The following is a 21,096-nucleotide window of genomic DNA, read 5'->3' as shown; positions in this document are numbered from 1 at the left end:
AGGTAGGGCCCATGCTTTATCTTTGTTAGTGAACCTCTGACACCAACATCTGATTATGAAGTATACAGAGAAAACCTCATACTTATGATGAGATGAAGAAGGGAAAGATCCAAACTTACACTACTAACACCCTCACACACACACGTACACACACACACACATACACACACACACACACACACACACACACACACACACACACACACACACACACACACACACACAGGTACGCAAACAAACTGTTGGTACACCTGAAATGTGTCCATTGTGTGATTTTAATCTGGAACTTGCGTAAACAGTCAACCTCTCCTCCAATCAATCTGTATCTTTAGCCTGATGTCACCTTTACTACGCCCCCTGAACTAGTGGACAGTCTTACATGCATTACTAGCCATTTCCCTCTTCTAACCTGGCATCTTGATCACACAGATTACACATACATTGCTCTTAACATAGCCACACACACGAGGAGAAGACTTTGTGCTTCATATAGACTCGTCCTTTATTCATCTCACATGTATGTTCACAGACGTGCACACACAGGTACGTGGAAATAAGGAACACACACACACATTCTTTCTGGCACGCACCCAACAGTGGACACTCAAGCACACTGGAGCACACACACACCCTCTCTTTCACACACACACACACACACACACACACACACACACACACACACACACACACACACACACACACACACACACACACACACACACACAGGCTATCCACACATTAGCAAATCATTTTTATATTCTGACTGACTTGACAATGATGCCTAACCCATCTCCCTCTTTACTTTCACAGAACTACAAGAGCACAGTGGAGAGGTGAGTGATCTGTCTCCTGTCTCTCTCTTCTCTGTGGTTCTGAACCCAAACCCACAGCAGCACTGACTCCTGAATGTAATTCCAGAGCCCAGTGCACACTGCAGGATCCAGAGAGGGTTTCAGGAGCTCTGATCAATGTGGCAAAACACCTGGGCAACCTGAAGTTCAGAGTCTGGGAGAAGATGAAGAAGATTGTTAAATACAGTGAGTTCTGTTGCACATTATCACACACAAACACACACACACACACACACACAGACACACACACACACACACACACACACACACACACACACACACACACACACACACACACACACACACACACACTTCATTTCTGCCCAGTTTTGTCCTCCTTTCTGCCTCCTCACCATCACGTCTCTGTGGGCTCCACATATCTGCTCTCTGAGGTTTAGTGATGCCACAGACATTCTGAGCTGCAGGCTGAGCTCTTTGCTGTTCAGCAGGTTTTACATGAGGCCACACAGCAGAGAGATCAGCTGACTCCCATCCCATGTAGGTGGAGGCTTTTTTCCTTTTCATCATGTTGATCTTCAGCATGTAGTTCCAGGAGTGAGTCCAGTGCTGGAGACTGGAGTGGTGATCAAACCTCCTCATACTCTCTCATCCTGCCTCTGGTGTGACATGCAGGTGTGACCTTTGCTCAACTCAGTTAAGTCCATAACAGGGGCTACGGCTCTGGCTTCATCATTAGTGTAAGGTTAGAGAACAGGTGGTTGAAAGGGCTGGGAATGTTCTAATGTTTGTTGGAATGAATATCACAATACAGTAAAACAGAGAAAACAGACAAATTATATTATGCTGATTCTTTTGCTCAAACTTACTTTTTTATGATAATTACAACTTTTCTACTTTCGGGACCCATTCTTGTAGTGAATGCAGACTGGTTTGATTTAGCTCGAGTCGAAATTGTCATAACACTAACTTTCCATCTCGAGTTGAAACTGATATAACAACACTGAAGTCCAGAAGATCACTGCAGGCCTTGCACTGCACTGCATCCTTCTTTCTCTTTGAAGATCACTGCAGGCCTTGCACTGCACTGCATCCTTATTTCTCTTTGAAGAGCTGCATTTTCCCTCACAGGGTGGTGTCATGTTCAGTGTTTTTAACCCATGTATCCACATTGGCTTCAAATAGTGGACTTTCCCATTCACACACTTGTGAATTGGTGTGAATGTTAGTAAACCAATTTGAGTAGTTTGAAAACACACACACACACACACACACACACACACACACACACACACACACACACACACACACACACACACACACACACACACACACACACACACACACACACACACACACACACACTCAATGCCTGTGGAACTTAGACTCTGCCCCATCTCTCCCTTAATTTCTCTCACTGACTGGAGATTCTCTCCCCTCACATTTACCTCAGTATGACCAGGATACAGGAACATGTCATGTCTACAAGGTGTCAGTATCACCATGTTGTGTCAGAATGGAAATAACAATGAAGTCTTGACTGAATTTTCATGTGTCGTCCCCCCCCCCCCCCCCCCCCCCCCCACCCCTCTCTCTCTATCTCTTTTTGCAGCTCCTCTGACTCTGGATCCCAACACTACTCACCCACATCTCATCCTGTCTGAGGATCTGACCAGTCTGAGATTCAGTAATGACAGACAGCAGCTGCCTGATAACCCAGAGAGATTTGATAGGTGGGTCAACGTCCTGGGCTCTGAGGGCTTTAACTCAGGGACACACTGCTGGGATGTGGAGGTTGGGGACAACACGCATTGGGATGTGGGTATTATGACTGAGGTGGCTGGGAGGAAGGGGGAGATTGACCATTGGAGTGGATGTTGGAATGTGTGGTACAACCAGGGTGAATATAGAGCAATTTCTACCCCATTTATTGCTGGTCAACATTTTCCCATTAAAGTGGAGCAGAAACCCCAGAGGATCAGAGTGCAGCTGGACTGGGGGAGAGGAAAGCTGTCATTCACTGACCCTGATAATGGCAAACACCTACACACTTTCACACACACTTTCACTGAGAGAGTCATTCCGTTCTTTGGTACTCAGTGTACACGTGTCCCACTGAAGGTCTCTGGTAGGGTTGATAAGCGGAAGGACTGTCGAGTCAGTTGAACAGATATGGTAACAGATCATTGTCATTCACGTCTTATTCATATCTCTTCGTTTCAAATATGTTTATTGGGAAACACATCATACAGCAGTGAAATTGACATGTTTCCTTTTTCATTTCACAAACAAAAACAACAGAGAACACAAATGTAAACAAACATCACACACCATACAAAAAATTTAATAAAAAATAAAAACCCCACCCAAAACAGACACCCTCCCACCACAACCCCTCTCCCTTCCCTTACCATAACCCACCCATCCCTCCCCAGGAGTGAATTTTACTTGGGTGTCAATTCGATTCTCTATCAAGATGAGAGATCAAAGGTTGCCAACTTATTCATATCTTTTAACAAATATATTGCCTGAGTAGATTTTGTGAAGGAATTCATTCTGCATTACTGTTTGTGTCATTAGTATGCTGTTTCTGTATTGTGAATTAACTAATAACTAATGAATGTTGTCTGTTGATTTCTATACTTTAGTAGGGGATGTGTTGCTTTTACCAGTAGTTGTTTGTGCACCAGGCTATTAAAGGCCTTTTGACTATAGCCACAATAGCTTGATTCATGTTGTTCAAAGGTCCTGGGAGGAAGATATTATGGAAATGTTTCAGTTCAACGTCATGAACAGCACTATGATGGTGAAGGTTATATTGGATCTAGAGAAGTGTTCTGAGGTAAATGATTTCCTCTATGTACTATGTGACTTTCTGCATTACGTGTGATTCTATCGATGATAAACTTTAAACTGGATTCCGAAGATCTTTCTCACCTGATTTATTTAAGGTGATTTCCACAACATAGTGATACTGGCACTTTTCTAGACATGGTATGTTCCTGCATCCTGGTCATACTGAGGTAAATGTGAGGAGAGAGTAGCTGAATAGTCATAGACTCTTTGTTTATATTTTAACAAGGTTGTAAATAGATGAATTGATCTGTGAGGGTGAAATACACATTGTGGTTTAAAACTCCCATGATCTACTTCACCTCATCCATTTGAGTGAGTTCCACTGGGGCTCATTTCAGTCAGCGTGTGGCTCTACGGGGCCCTGAGATTCTGTGGACTCAGTGCCACAGCATTCGTGTGCTTCATGAAGTTACATGGTTTTGTCATGAATTAATGCATTTTGTAGTATTTTGTAGTTTTTTTTAGCCTGACCTATACCTGAAAGTTATGTGACACTTGGTGCTCAATGTTTTAGACATGTGACAACTAATACATAGGTGAGATCAAGGTGAGTGTATCAGGGAAATGGATTGCTGTTTGTGTGAGTATGTATGTGTGTGTGTGTGTGTTTCTGTAAGCTCACAAACCTCAGCTTATATTGCAATGCTCTCTTGTGGACAAGAGAGTGTCGTGTCTGATTTGTAGGTCTGTGATAGAAAAAACACTCATCTTTGCTGATCTGAATAAAACTCTTTGCTCTTGGTTCTTTTTTTCTTTTTTTTTTTTTTACTTCAGAAGTCTGGCAGGGTGTGGAGCAAAAAAAAAGGTTTCTTTTGCCAGTGCAATACCAACAGGACAAACCTGAGGAAGTCGCGAGACTACACTGGCGTTACAGAGTTTTAAATTATTTTGGCATCTGAAGAGACCCTCTTGTCACTATAAATCACTTATGGTCCTGCTTGATTCTCTGGCACAGGTGGGTGACCACAGCTGCTCCATGTCCTAAAACCATCTTTCTCTGCTCAGAGAGCTCTGTTGTGGCACCTTGATAGATGAGGAAGTCATAACCAAGGCCACTTTTGCCGCAGAGGAAATACACCTTGACTCCCCATGGTTCTGGCTTCCCTTTGATGTACTGAAGCACAGAAAGTTTCCCCCTGAAAGGCACAATCTGCTCATCAATAGAGAGATCTTCCTCCAATGGCAGCTCTAGACAGCGTTTCCGTATGGAGTCATATAGTGGTCTGACCTTGTAGAACACATCAGTGTTGTCAGAAGGCCTCTCATTGTTGTTCACCACATGCAGGTTGGAGCGAAGCTGGAAAAGACCAAGAAGGGCTTCAATCTCAGATATTGATGCATGTTTATACCCCTTGATTGCATTTTGTTCTGCATAGATGTTAGTCATTGTTGTCATCAGCTGTAACATCTCACTGGGAACATACTGCTTGAAGTAGTCACATGGTGTTAGTGGCTCAGGGGGTTCAGGAGCAGGAGCAGGACTTTCCCATGTCCTGTTTACTGGGGTAAAGGGGGTGTGACGCCACTCAATATCACTCTTCTTTGTGATGTTTAGAAGAGGGTCATCCTCAAGTAACAGGTTTCTATCTGCCTCCTCTGGCACATAATCCTCTCTGTCTTCCTCATCCTGACCATCCACTGCCTCAATCTCAACTTCTTCCCCTACCAATGGTACCTCATCCCTGTCTTCCCCTGAAATCATTCACAAAACATTAGCTGTCTGTATCTGTCTATATAGGCTTTTGGGTAACACTTTAGTTTAGGGCCCTTACACAACAACTTCATAAGCCATACATAGCATGTTAGTAAGCAATATATGAGCATTCATGGAGCGCTTCTGTGAACCATCGCAGATTGAAATAGGCTGTGCTATGTCACCATACTGTTCCTGAGTATGTAAGGGCCCTGAAATTTGTTTGTATTCCTATTATACAGTATATATATATCAGTCAGTCAGTCAGTCAGCCAGTGAGGAAGAAATGTCATATTGAAAAATAGTCTCAATATCACATATAAGATTAAATATATATATATATATATATATATATATATATATATATATATATATATATATATATATACGTATATATATAATAGGAATACAAACAAAGTTTAGGGTCATTCATCAATACTGAATTGAGTTCAATAACATGGTTTTGAAAAAATCCTGTGTAAAAACTTGCACTGAAACATGTGATATTACAACTTAATTCATACTTTACATCTTTCAATATTATATCAAATCTATGAAATATTTGGCACAGATATCTACAAATAAATTAAAAAACGGTTGAAAATGATCATTACTTCGGCATGTGGGGTTAAGTCCTGCCATGCCTCTCTTCAGTGTGGTGGATTTTTTTACAACAAGCAGAGCTATACTGCCGTTTGATTGGTTGTTAAACATCCAATTAAATGAACTTTAGGTATCGGGTGGTGATACCGCCTTTCCTTGGGTGTTTCATAGCAAGGCAGGTTCTCCCATCAGAGTGGAGCAGAAACTCCAGAGGATCAGAGTGCAGCTGGACTGGAACAGAGGAAGGCTGTCATTCTTTGACCCTGATAATGACACACACCTGTACACTTTCACAAACACTTTCACTGAGAGAGTGTTTCCATTCTTTGGTTCTCAGTGTACACGTGTCCCACTGAAGGCCTCTGTCAGGGTCAATCAGTGAAAGAGCCAGTGGAGTCACTCTGGTTTCCGCTGGTGATTACTATCAGCCATGCACTTGTACAGATGTGGTAACAGATCAATGTCATTCACTGATGGAGGCTGTTAGTGTCTGGGCCCGTATCTCTTATCAAATATATCGCATGAGTAGATTTTGTGATGGAATTAATTCTGCATTACTGTTTGTGTCATTAGTATGCTGTTTCTGTAATCTGAATTAATGAACTAATAACTAATGAATGTTGTCTATTGATTTCTATACTTTAGTAGGGGATGTGTTGCTTTTACCAGTAGTCGTTTGTGCACCAGGCTATTAAAGGCTTGACTATAGCCACAATAGTTTGGATTCATGTTGTTCAAAGGTCCTGGGAGGAAGATATTATGGAAATGTTTCAGTTCAACGTCATGAACAGCACTAGGATGTTGAAGGTTATATTGGATCTAGAGAAGTGTTCTGAGGTAAACTATTTCCTCTATGTACTATGTGACACTCTGCATATGTGTGATTCTATCGATAATAAACTTTAAACTGGATTCAGAAGATGATTTCCAAAACATGGTGATACTGACACCTTGTAGACATGACATGTTCCTGCATCCTGGTCATACTGAGGTAAATGTGGGGAGAGAATCTCCAGTCAGTGAGAGAAATGAAGGGAGAGATGGGACAGAGTCTGAGTTGTGCATTTTTATACCCTCTTGTCACTATAAATCACTTAGGATATATTTTGCTTTTTAATTGGAGTATTGAGGGCGCGGAAATGTTTTGTGTTATCTTTGGTCAGTTATCTCCCCCCCCCCCCCCCCCCCTATAGCTGAGGCTGACCACCGGCACCAAGTGTACTCTAAAGCCACCCATGGGTGGAAATGTGCACACACACACACACCCACAGAATATTGAGTTTTCATTCACATATTTTCCACCACAAGAGGTAACACTTTGAAAGAACATGATGGCTGAGAAAGGGCCCTATTTTTTTCTGATTTTTAATGGAATGGAAATGAATTCATAACCAATAATTCTTCTTCATGGATCAAAACATGATCAATGGTGAGAGAGTCCTGGTGTTATTTGTCTTTAATGACTGATTCTTTTACTTAGATTTAAAGATATTAGAGTCCATTTCCTGTCCCTAGGTGGTATCCTAATTCACCACTCTATAATAAAGCTATACTGATGCCTTTAAGTACATGCTGATATATCAAATAATAAAACAAACTGATTAATCATCGTTTATACAATATCATTACTGATGCCTTTAAGTGCTGGTATAGAAAATAATAATAGTAAACAAACTGATTAATCATCGTTTATATCTTGACCATGCACAGTATTAATGGAAGTGTCAACGCTAAGTTATGAGTAAGACCCTTTCCTCTGGATGTAGTTATAATACTGAGACCACTCCTTATACCACTCCACTGATCAGAGGACAGCTGCTATTTCCGTCAGTCATTGTCAACATACATCTCCAGATTCATATCCTGGACTGGCAATGTAGACTAATGCCCACCCCCCTCCCCGTTGCAAGTCATGAGTTTCTGTCATGTTGTAAAATGTATGTGCTTATGTGCTGAGGTGTTTTTTTTCCTGTTCCCACACTGTACTCCTCTAGGAGCATAGTCTGGGGGTTGCCTTTTTTTCTTTCCTCCCCTCTCCTCATGTTATGCTGCAATTTTTCCCTCAACCTTGTCTTACCGTCCTGTCTACCCCTGTTTAAAAAGGCGATAGCAGTTATTTGTTAAGTTGCCCATACAGAGCATGTTTTGGATAATGACCATATTTGGTAATTACGTTGGTCATGTGACTCCACTCCGCACGGTATAGTGTTTAGATTTCGCTTCACGTCACGTCAGATGGAGTGGCAGTTCACTTTGGGCATATTTTCGCCTAGTTGAACGTTGCACTTGAACATTGAAATTGTGTGCGTCCATGTATAAGTAAGTTTGACTTTGTACCTTGTCATTATGTGTTTGTTATAGTTTAGTTATAGCTTGTTCATAATTGTTACGAGGAATGTAATTTAATTAAGCTAGCATGATGGCACTGTTAGTGAACTAGCTTAGCATAAGCTGCTAATATACAAGTACTAGTTGTTGAAGTTTACCTATGCTAACTTTTGAGCGATCTTTCATTTAGTGTGCATGCCCTTGTTGATTTAGAATAGCTAGTAGCCTGTCATTACTTAAGAAGTTACTACAGGGTTGTGGATTAATGTATATTTCTGTTTGTACTTTACTTTCAGAACCACACACACACACACACACACACACACACACACATACACACGCACAATCACACACACATACAAACATACACCCACCTACAATTCATTCCATTTACATGTGTGAAAGCAAAACAAAGTGCAAATAATCAAACTGAATATCCAAGTCTCCATTCTTTCCCATTCTAACCGGATGCCCCTCAGTGAACACATTTCCCGACCCCCCTCTATAACAACCCCCTTGTTTGTTTGCGTATATGGACGGGTGGATTGCCATTTTCGCTAGTTTACTTTGCGACAGGCTATGTTGCTGGTACTTGTGTACTTGTGTACTTGTGCTGTAACAATAAAGGACTACTACTACTAATGAGGCTTAAGGTGATAAAAGGAACAGGTTCTACAGTGTGTCTAAGTGTTACTTGCAATTACAGCAGTTACATTTCTGCACTTCTTTCTTTCTTTTTTATTTCATTTTGTTATATTTCTTATGTAAAGTAGTATTTATTTATTGTTACACCAGGTTCTATTGCTCGTAGCTTGAATATTCTCTCCCTTGTACGTCGCTTTGGACAAAAGCGTCTGCTAAATGACTAAATGTAAATGTAAATGTTATTGACCAATCAGAATCAGAATAAGGTATGGCATCATAGACTTACATCTTTTCTGACACATTGAAAAAAAAAATTCATGAGAAAATCCATTTAGTTGAGATTTAGGTCTGTCTATGTAAAATAAATACTCCTAATTAATTGGTCAGTAAATAAGGGAGGTCAGTTTTATCCCACAACACAAGAGGTTACAGTGTGGAAAGGGTTAACTAACTACACTACCAGTTCCAACTAGGAAACAGCCGCAGCACTGTCCAACCAGAAGCCTTTATGACTTTATCTGAGCCCCTCCCTCAGAAACTCCTCACTTGAATGAGGAAGTGAACTTGACAGACATGTTGCTGTTCAGTTCCATTTGACACGTCGTCCTAACAGCATATGCTAACTATATAGGAAAGGATCATGAACAGGAAACAGCAGCTGTGAAGACTGGAATAATGTTTTGAAGTCTCGTCTCGTTTTAATTTCAGTGAATTTTCTGGTTCAGGCTGACACGAGTTTTCAGTCAATTGAAAAGTGAAAGCAAAGACTGTCAGGCATAACTGTAGAGCAACTGCAACTACCAGACAAAATGGCATCCAAGTCCTTTTCGGAAGAGGATTTCTCCTGTCCTGTGTGCTACAATATCTACAAGGATCCTGTTCTTCTGACCTGTACTCACAGCATCTGTAACACCTGCCTGCAGAAGTTCTGGAAAGCCAAAGGATCCAGGGAATGTCCAGTCTGCAGGAGAAGGTGCTCAAAGGAGATTTATCCTCTCAACCTGGTTCTAAAAAACCTGTGTGAGACTTTCCAACAGAGAGAAGAGAAAAGTCAGAGGGAACTATTCTGCAGAATGCACCGTTCTGAACTCCTCAAGCTTTTCTGTGAAGATGACAAACAGCTTGTGTGTTTGGTGTGTCGAGACTCAAAACTCCACAAGAACCACAACTTCAGTCCTGTCAGTGAAGCAGTACTTGAGCGTAAGGTAAGATTAGTGGTCATCAATTGTTTTCATATTGTCAATGATGTTGGACAATCATTTTTGGTAAAAAAAATAATTTTCTTGGTAAAACTTCTCCCAGAAATCGACGTGTGGTTGCCGTAGTGATCATCTCAAACCACTAGGTGTCACGATGTCCCTTATCTCATATTTCTTCTCTACTGTTGAACCTTCTTGCATGACCTCCTCTCCACAAGTCTGTACCTACTGTACAAAACAACTCTTACAATTGCAATTATTACATTGTGTTGAACACTGTTGAAATCACCTTGATCAAGATATCAAAATGAACTGAATAAATAGTTTCAGTGTGACCATTTTAGACTGTGTTTGACTTTTGCACAGAAATGGGAAAACCTCATTCAAAATGTAGCTTGTTAAATTCATAAAACATTCATAAGCACTTGTATATATTTCTAAAGAACTGTTTAACATTAATGATAGGCATATAATACTACATAATGAAATTACATAATATTTATAATAAAATAATTGCTGCTGTGCTGGCTTAAAGAAAAAATTACTGTAAGCAACTTTTATTATCGGTATTGTGAAGCGTTCCAAACGACACAGCGAGGGTGTTTTTCAGCAAGACAGGTCCATTTATTAACTCTTAAACTTACAAACTCAGGTAGTCAAACATAACAGAAAAGCCATAAGCCCACGTGCTTGCACAGAGTTACTGGAACCTTTCCCCTCGTCAGTCCTGCTTCACTCTGACTCTCTTTGTCGCACTAGTTGCTGCTCAGGTGCCAAACTAGTCTAACAATTTGCACCTGAGCTTGCAATCAGTGGATGGCCTGACCAACCCAATCCCCAGAGCACCTCCCCAGGGTCCTAGAGCCTCCCCTGTATAGCCCTGGTAAGGGAATTCACCAATGTTTAAACCAAGTGGGACCCCAAGTGCAACTTGGGGTACCACAGTATAAATATTATATATGATATTCACATCTTTTTAAAATGAGACAGCACACAGAAGGCAAGCAAAGAACACATATACAGTTCATATTACAATTTAAAGCCAGCAAGGTATGTTTTGCAAAACAGTTTAATTAATTATTTGGATTCCCTTGACATAAGGTGAAAATGTTTAATAATATCTAACAAAAAAGAAATCTAGCACTGTGATGAGCAGAGACATTTAATGCATCACAATCAGCTACCAAGTCAAACATCTTTATAACTAGTGTTCTAAATCTAGCATCCAGACAAATGGAGGTATGTTCACAGTCAATACCTTAATAATGTGTTAATTCATAACAGGAAGAACTCAAGATCAAACTACAGCCCTTACAGAATAAGCTGGACAACTTTAAACAAGTTAAAACAACCAGTGATGAAATGGCCCAACACATAAGTGTAAGAGTTATGGATTGTTTCTTTTAAAACAACACTATATATAACATAAACTAATATCATATACAAACTAAGACACCTTTGTGTGATGACATGTGGTATTACAGGTCCAGACCCAACACACAGAGAGGCAGATCAAGGAGGAGTTTGAGAAGCTTCACCAGTTTCTACGAGATGAAGAGGCAGCCAGGTTAGCTGCACTGAGGGAGGAAGAGGAGCAGAAGAGTCAGATGATGAAGGAGAAGATTGAGAAGATGAGCAGTGAGATCTCATCTCTTTCAGACACAATCAGAGCCATAGAGGAGGAGATGGGAGCTGATGACATCACATTCCTGCAGGTAGGGCCCATGCTTTATCTTTGTTAGTGAACCTCTGACACAGGGGTGGCGCCAGGGGGGGGCTAGGGGGTGCTATAGCTCCCCCTGGATTAGCCATAGCACCCCCAAGAAAATAATGGTTTATTTATTATTGTTATTTAATTTAATTCTGCGTTCTTAATTTAATTTATTGTGTGATAATAATATTTCAATCACAAACAGTGACGTGCAGTGAGGTTCGTGGCTGGTGAGGCACAGAAACCGGAATTGATTACGTCATTCCGGTTTCTAGTTGTTTAAAACATAGACATGTATACATACAAGTTATTGTCTAATACCAGGACTTTTAAACGATCGTTTTTTTTTTTTTAAACGGTGATAAGTTATACGGCTGAGGCTATTGTCACACGTTGAGAAGAGATGATAGGGAAAGCAGTAACCTCCGGCATTGGTCTCCCATCATTGAACATTTCACGTTTGGACTGAAAGTCCAGTTTTGAGAACTGCTTCAGCTTAGCAATAAAATCTTCCACTTTCGCCGTTGAGTAGAAGTGTAGAAGAAGAGCAACATTCCCCAGCATAACCCCGACAGGTGCGCCCTCGCACGCCCCCTTCATTGAGGCAGAGGTACTGTGTGCCTCACCTACATGATTTTTCAATGCGTTTTGAGCTCAGCTGAAAGGTTCTACGCATGCGCACGCATGCGCAAAACCCAGTTTGGAGCGATTGCGCAGGCTCTGCCTCCGGCTCTGCCTCACCTGCCTCATATGACCGCACGTCCCTGATCACAAAAGAAAATAACAACAGATTGAGACGAACAGATTGTTCACGTAGCACGACACAGACACGTCGCATGCGTGAACGTTGACGTGGACGTGGCATCACACAGATTACAGCTCTTAACATAGCCACACACACGAGGAGAAGACTTTGTGCTTCATATAGACTCATCCTTTGTTCACATCACATGTATGTTCACAGACGTGCACACACATGTACGTGGAAATAAGGAACACACACACACATTCTTTGTGGCGCGCACACCCAACAGTGCACACTCAAGCACACACACACCCTCTCTTACACACACACACACAGACACACACACACACACACACACACACACACACAGACACACACACACCCCTTTAGTTATTAGTCAAATACATTTAGTTAGATCAAATATTGGTTGTATTATTTCTGATAATTTTCTGCACACACATGCACACACACACACACACAGGCTATCCACACATGAGCAAATCATTTTTATATTCTTGACTTAGATGTGAGGCAATGATGCTTAACCCATTTCCCTCTTTAATTTCACAGAACTACAAGAGCACAGTGGAGAGGTGAGTGATCTGCCTCCTGTCTCTCTCTTCTCTATGGTTCTGAACTCAAACCCACAGCAGCACTGACTCCTGAATGTTATTCCAGAGCCCAGTGCACACTGCAGGATCAAGAGAGGGTTTCAGGAGCTCTGATCAATGTGGCAAAACACCTGGGTAACCTGAAGTTCAGAGTCTGGGAGAAGATGAAGGAGATTGTTCAATACAGTAAGTTCAGATCACACACACACGCACACACACACACACACACACACACACACACCTCCTAATTTCTGCCCAGTGTTCTCCTCCTCTCTGCCTCCTCACCATCACGTCTCTGTGGGCTCCACATGAATCTGCTCTCTAAGGTTTAGTGACGCCTCACACATTCTGAGCTGCAGGCTGAGCTCTTTGCTGTTCAGCAGGTTTTACATGAGGCCACTGTTGTGGAGAAAATAGCAACTATCTTGCAAATCTGCAATCAAGAGTCAAGAGGCTGAATGTGTAGATCTGGGGTTAATCATAGTCTTCTAAACCAGCAATAGAAGGTGTTCCATGGATCAATGTAGAAAATCGCTGAGCAGCCTTTTTTAAAGGAACCTAGTTCCTCCCATATTCTTGTATTTTGAATAAGTTGGTCCATATTCACCAAATATGAAACAAATGACCACAGCCACACAGCAGAGAGATCACATGACTCCCATCCCGTGTAGGTGGAGGCTTTTTTCCTTTTCATCATGTTGATCTTCAGCATGGAGTTCCAGGAGTGAGTCCAGTGCTGGAGACTGGAGTGGTGATCAAACCTCCTCATACTCTCTCATCCTGCCTCTGGTGTGACATGCAGGCCCTTTGCTCAACTCAGTTAAGTCCATAACAGGGGCTTCGTCATCAGTGTAGCCAGGAACGGGATAGAGAACAGGTTGCTACAGGGTAAAGTGAATGTCTGTGTGGGACTTGGGTTTGAGATCATTTTCCAGTTGTCTCCGACTCCAAAACAATCTTTTTTTATGTCCTCTGAATTTTACACACATGGAATCTAATTATTTTAATGAACATTTTTCAAATGGAATTCAAACTAATGTAGCCCCTGTAGCATCTTATTTTTAACTGAAGGCTGGTGTACTGGGTACATTTCTCTTAGTACTGGAGTAGCAGACAATAGGTTGAGTATGAATTATGAGCGGCACAAGTTTTCTCAACGGTTTTTGGCAAATTTGACCATGAGGAACAAAACTAGGGTGCTGTCGTTTACTGTAACCCGAGCGAACAATGAGATTTTGCCACGCCGTTTTAGCGCGCGTCCAGCGCATCTGTATCTCAGCTTCTGAAGGTCGTAGACACTTGAACTTGGTCTCAAAATGACCAGAATACGCATGTATATATATGCACTATGAAGGTTTCTAAGCTCTAAAACATTTACTTTTCGAGATATTCAAGAAAAACCCATTTTTTTAAACTCGTGTGGGGCGCAAAAAGTACTCCACTAGCAGGCTCAAGTTGAGTATGCATTATGAGCGGCACAACTTTTCTCAATGGTTTCTGGCTAATTTGACCATGAGGGACGAAACTAGCGCTGTCATTTACTGTCACCCGAGCGAACATCGAGATTTTGCCACGCCCTTTTAGTGCGCATGCTCGTCTTTCTTTTGTTTCAGAGATGTCGAGGCAGGCGTACCCAGACTGTGGGCATGCCAAGGACAAGGGGGACCGAGACCGCGATGCGTCGTCTGCCTGGGGAGAGACCACGCGGAGGCAGCACTCAGTGGTCACTACCCCGCCTGCGACGTCTGTGCCAGCATGACGCTGGCCAGAGCAACGAAGCGCCTTGCGTATTGGGAGCGCCAGGTCGCTAGGAAGCCGACGCCAGCGCCGACTGGGGAGATTCCCCCAGTTGGGCTGCGTGCTCCATCGGCTTCGGGCAGTGGGGTGTCAGGCAACCGCGTGCACGCCGCAGCCGCACCCTCTAGCCCGTCTCCCTCTCCCACTCCTCCACCCGCCCTCCTGGTAGCAACAGACCACGAGGCGGTGGAGATGCCCGCTAGCTTTGACGACCAGCCCACTCCGGAATTGGACTTCGGGCTGGAGTCAGAGAGCCTGCTCGACTTCAGTGACGAGCAGGTGTCCGACGAGGACGACGCGGGTATGGACGTGGCTGAGCAACCGCGGGCAACCTCTCCCCCGGTCTCAACCAGGACCATGGGCCAGCAGCTACATGAGGTAACGCTAAGGGCGGCGGGCCGCCTGGGTCTTCCCCTCCCTCCCCCTCCCAGCGTGCAGGCTTCACTGCTTGACGGGGAATTCTATGGCGGGCCCCCCGTAGCGGCTCCCAGCCCCATCCCCTTTTTCGCGGAGGTGCATGGAGAGCTAACGACCACGTGGGCCACCCCCTACTCAGGGCGTGCCCCGGTCCCAGATCCCCGGCTTCGCCGCCTACCTCCACCTCGACCAGGCAAAGGAGAGCGGCTACCTCTCCTTCCCACCGGTGGAGGACACTGTGGCGGGCACCTGTCGCCCGCCTCCCCCACGATGCGCCTTGGCCAGAGACCCCTCCTGCCCATGCGAGTGGCCAGGCACCAGGCGGCCCTGGTCGAGAAGGCATACCTGGCGGCTGGGCAAGCCGCCTGCTCTACCAACACGGCAGCACCCCTGCAACGTTACCAGGCGAAGCTGCTGACGGAGTTGGCTGCGTCACTGGGGAGTGACAATGAGACGGTGGTTGAGCTGCGTCGGGCGACGGACCTCTCCCTTCGGCTTACCCGCTACACCTCCCAGGCTCTGGGCAGAGTCATGGGTGCCTCCGTGGCCACGCAACGGTTGCTATGGCTGTCTCTGCGAGACTTAGCGACAGAGAGAAGGCGCTGCTGTTGGATGCTCCAGTTAGCGTCGAGGGCGTTTTTGGAGAGGCGGTGGGGACGATGACCGCCAAGTTCGAGGCGGAGCAGAAAAGCTGTGAGGCTTTCCAGGCATGGATGCCCCGCTCCAGCGGCTCAGAGCGCCAGTCCTCCTTGGGGCAGACAACCCCCACGACCGGGGGGGGAAGCGCAGCGGGTTCCGCTCCCCAGCACCCCCAGCCAAGTTCCAGGCACGCCGGGGCTGGCAGAGACACCCCTTCCGCCCCTCCGCCCAGCCTCAGGAACAACAGCCGGCCCCCCGCCCGGCTCAGAACGCGCTCCGTGCCCCACGCCAGCATGCCGCTCGCCGTGGGGGAAGGCAGGGCAAGCCTACGCCAACCTGATCCTCCACCACCACCAGGGAACGCCGCCCGCTGCTCACATGCAACATTCAAGCACATGTCAAGCACGGTATACCAGTCCCCACAAGCACAGCACTCATATGTCATGACCACTGCCCCAACAGGCGCAGAAATAAGGCATGCTTGTGTAACTGCCCCCTCGGTGCACCCACTGCACCCACACAACCAATTTTTTTCAAAAACCGTGAGGGGGCAACCCCAGATCTCGTCCCCCTCCCTAAGTGGAGCGGGCGCAGATCTAGACATAGGCAGATTGGCCATGAGCGGGTTATCTCCCGACCTATTATTCAACTCGAAGCCCAGCCTAAGAGGCTGCGCAGAGAGTTGGCGTGCATGCGCTGCGTCGCCATGGGTACTCAATACAATTTCAGTGGGTTACACGCTACAGTTTGCTCGCCCCCCTCCAAGATTCAGAGGGGTGGTTCAGTCAGTAGTGCCGCAGGGGCAGACCCATTTCCTACAACAGGAGATAGACTCCCTGCTCCGAAAAGGAGCGATACAAAATGTTCCTCCCGAGGAGGTAAACAAGGGCTTCTACAGCCGATACTTCCTAGTTCCGAAAAAAGACGGGAGTTATCGGCCAATCCTCGATCTACGTATACTGAACAAGACGCTCGTGAAGAGCAAGTTCAGAATGCTGACTTCCCGCCAGCTAGTTCAGTCCATAAAGCCAAGAGACTGGTTTGTAACAAGAGATCTAAAAGACGCTTATTTCCATATCCCAGTCTATCCCAGACATCAAAGATTTCTGCGGTTTGCATTCAGAGGGAAGGCGTACCAGTTCTGCGCGCTCCCGTTCGGCCTAGCGCTGGCACCGAGGGTTTTCACAAAGTGCGTAGAAGCGGCCATCGCCCCGTTACGACAACAGGGGCTCAGTCTATTAAATTACCTGGACGACGAATTACCAAGATTGCCACCTAGTAGTGTCACATTTACATCGCCTAGGCTTTGTGGTGAACAGAGGCAAAAGCGATTTGAGCCCCAGTCAAACCGCACATTTTCTGGGCATGACACCTCAATGACGGTCGGTCTGTCTCTAGAAAGAATAAGGGCGCTTATATGCGTTTCCCCCGGTCCCTCTCCTCCAGCATGTGCTGAGCAGAATAATGGAGGAGGGCAGAGAAATACTGTTAGTGGGTCCCCATTGGCCCAATCGGCCATGGTGTGCAGATCTGTACAGAATGTCGGTGCAGCCGTCCTAGGAGCTTGCTCTTCGGAGAGACCTCCTATCACAGGCACACGGCACAATCTGGTTTCCCCGGCCAGAGCTGTGGCAGCTCAGAGCCTGGCATCTGAGAAGAACAGGCTTCTAGCTTCAGGTCTGTCAGACTCAGTAGTGGCTGGGGACAAAGTGGTCATGCGACCGAATGCTGCTTGTGGTGGCAAACCTATTCCGTAACCAGGTGATTGACTTGGCAGTATTTTCACCTCCACCTTTTGCGTCCGCAAAGGAGGAGTGTTTGAACAAACTCTGCCCGGTGCGTGCTCTCCAGTGTTATGTGGAACGCACGGGGGCGTTCAGACAATCGGATCAGCTGTTCGTGTGCTTTGGCGCACAAGCGAGGGGCAGACCTGTTTCAAAACCGAGCCTCTCCCGGTGGATAGTAGAGGCTATTGGGTAGTCGTATACGAGTTTGTCCTTAGAACCTCCAGAGAGACTGCATGCGCACTCTACTCGAGGGGTATCTTCTTCCTGGGCCTTATTAAAAGGAGTGCTACAAAAACTACGTCACGTCCCATATGTTATATCTGGTCCCTTGCTTACGGTCGTAACCCCAGATGTTTTCTTGAATATCTCGAAAAGTAAAGGTTTTAGGTCTTAGAAACCTTTATAGTGCATATATAAACATGTGCATTTCGGTCATTTTGAGACCAAATTCAAGGGTCTATGACCTTCAGAAGCTGAGATACAGATGCGATGGACGCACGCTAAAAGGGCATGGCAAAATCTCAATGTTCGATCGGGTTACAGATAACGACAGCACCCTAGTTTTGTTCCTCATGGTCAAGTTAGCCAGAAACCGTTGAGAAAAGTTGTGCCGCTCATAATTCATACTCAACCTATTGCCTGAGAGTATAGAGCAGTAGAAACAGAAAGAAAAGTGTTTTTCAACTATGTCTGTGAATATCTTATCATCAATTAACATTAGGAATCATTTTTGATACACACACACACACACACATATATATACTGTATACAAATATACACGCCTAAAAAGTTGTGATGAGCCCTAGAAGAATGTGAGGCAGTAAGGTTTTGAGTGTTGATGGAGTCTGCATGGAGCCACCCCAAGCATCCAGCACAGGATCAAGAGAATGACTGCCTGAAAATGAAAAGGTTTTAGGGGACTGTGCTCTTACCTGTCCTGTTTACCCTGTACACATCAGACTTCACCTACAACACGGAGTCGTGCCACATCCAGAAGTTCGCTGATGACTCTGCTGTTGTGGGATGTATCAGGGATGGACAGGAAGGTGAGTACAGGAGCCTGGTGGACAACTTTGTGCAGTGGTGTAGGCATAACCACCTGCAGCTGAACGCCACCAAGACCAAGGAGATGGTGGTGGGTTTTAGGAGGTCTCAGCCTCCTCTGCTACCAGTCTCCATCGGGGGTGTCAGTGTGGAGGTGGTCAACACCTACAAGTACTTAGGAGTTCATCTGGACAGTAAACTGGACTGGTCAGCCAACATAGATGCCATCTATAAGAAGGGTCAGAGCCGGCTCTACTTCCTGAGGAGGCTGAGGTCCTTCAATGTCTGCAACAAACTCCTGCGCATGTTTTACCAGTCTGTTGTTGCCAGCGTCCTTTTTTATGCTGTGGTGTGCTGGGGAGGCAGCATGAAGAAGAGGGATGCAGGGCGACTAGACAGGCTGGTGAGAAAGGCAGGAGCTGTTGTTGGCACGGAACTGGACTGCCTAACATCAGTGGCGGAGAAAAGGACCCTGAGTAGGCTGCTGACCATCTTGGACAATGACCACCACCCACTACATAGTTCTCTTAACGGACAGAGGAGCATATTCAGTGGCAGACTCCTGTCACTGTCATGCTCATCGGACAGGCTGAGGAAGTCCTTTGTCCCCAGGGCAATACAGCTTTACAACGCCACGCAGAAGGGGAGGGGGAGGGAGATGGACTTCTCTGCATGAGTCTACCTCAGTCTCCCCTCCTCTTCTCATCTCATTATATGCCATCCCACTGTCCATCTTTTTACTGGCTATACTAGCCCATTGCACAGACTGTGCTATTTATATCACTTTGCACTATCCTCACACACACAAGCACAAATACTCAATCTTTGCACTATCCACACAAGCACATGAACACTATCTCTCTGCACTCTTTGCACTACTCTCCTCGTGGACATCAACACTGACACAATCAATGCACACTGTAATATCTGTATAATATCTGTATACACCCCACTCCCTGTGAACATGTTCTCCCTATGTGTATTGTTTTTCTACTGTGATTTGTGTATGTATGTTTGTGAGTTAAGTTAAGTGTATAAGCTACTGGATGACCTAAATTTCCCTCGGGATTAATAAAGTATCCATCTATCTATCTAGCTATATAACAATCAGACATGGGAGAATACAGAGGAGTAATGAAACAACTTTCTGCGGTGTGTCTGGGGGCCGGCAGGGGGGGGCAGTTGGGCTCTACCTACCTAACCTACGAGTTAGTCCTGTGTGTGAGAGGTCTGAAGGCATATGCAGACACCTGCAGACAGGAAGGCCTTGCTGCTCACAATGGCCATTTGAATGCTAATAAACCTGGTGTCAAAGGGCAGAATACAGAGCATACAATAACATAATGTAAGAAAAATAAGGCACTTTAGTTCAAAGAAGAAAACAGCAGTATTTGGTTTTATCAGTGTGCTTCAGTTTTGTATTGAATACTGCTGATTATCACAACCATAATCATCATTAGTACTTCAACTGGATTCTCACGTGTGTGTTTTCTCTCTCTCTCTCTCTCTCTCTCTCTCTCTCTCTCTCTCTCTCTCTCTCTCTCTCTCTGTAGCTCCTGTGACTCTTGATCCCAACACTGCACACCCACAACCCATCCTGTCTGAGGATCTGACCAGTGTGAGATACAGTCCTGAGAGACAGCAGCTTCCTGATAACCCAGAGAGATTTGATAAGGGTCACTTTGTCCTGGGCTCTGAGGGCTTTAACTCAGGGACTCACTGCTGGGATGTGGAGGTTGGGGACAGTAAACTCTGGATCCTGGGAGTGAAAACAGAGTCTAGTCAGAGGAAGGGAATGAGTTATTTACTTGGAGTCTGGTATGTGTATCATTTTGCATCCGATGGTATTGGAGCATATGAAGCACGCTCTCCACTCCTCCCAAACACTCGCCTCACAGTGAAGCAGAAACCCCAGAGGATCAGAGTACAGCTGGACTGGGACAGAGGAAAGCTGTCATTATCTGACCCTGATAATAACACACACCTGCACACTTTCACATACACTTTCACTGAGAGAGTGATTCCCTTGTTTAGCACTTCCTTTATGCTCAGAATCTTACCAGTGAAGGCTGCAGTAACAGTAGAGCAGCTCAGTTAGAGTTCAGACACCTGCTGCAGTTCATCTCCTGTCCACTCAGGTCCAAACAAACTTAGTCATTCAAATCATGCCCATTTAGTTATAGTTTTAAAAACATGTGTGGTAGACGTCTCT

At 44.9% G+C, this 21,096-nt stretch overlaps 1 protein-coding gene across 1 annotated transcript; it reads left to right on the top strand.

Moving 5' to 3' along the window:
• The first annotated feature begins 9,743 nt into the window (after positions 1-9,743).
• On the top strand, positions 9,744-20,982 carry LOC116222785 (zinc-binding protein A33-like). Its single transcript, XM_031577489.2, has 6 exons — positions 9,744-10,139; positions 11,418-11,513; positions 11,603-11,848; positions 13,160-13,182; positions 13,268-13,386; positions 20,438-20,982. The coding sequence occupies exons 1-6, from the start codon at positions 9,744-9,746 to the stop codon at positions 20,980-20,982; spliced, it is 1,425 nt and encodes a 474-aa protein (XP_031433349.2).
• The last annotated feature ends 114 nt before the right edge of the window (positions 20,983-21,096 follow it).

This window comes from Clupea harengus, chromosome 2, assembly GCF_900700415.2.
Source record: "Clupea harengus chromosome 2, Ch_v2.0.2, whole genome shotgun sequence".
In the NCBI taxonomy this organism is placed as follows: Eukaryota; Metazoa; Chordata; class Actinopteri; order Clupeiformes; family Clupeidae; genus Clupea; species Clupea harengus.
Note: the sequence above shows the minus strand (reverse complement) of the source record. Positions and strands in the feature narration are given on the sequence as shown.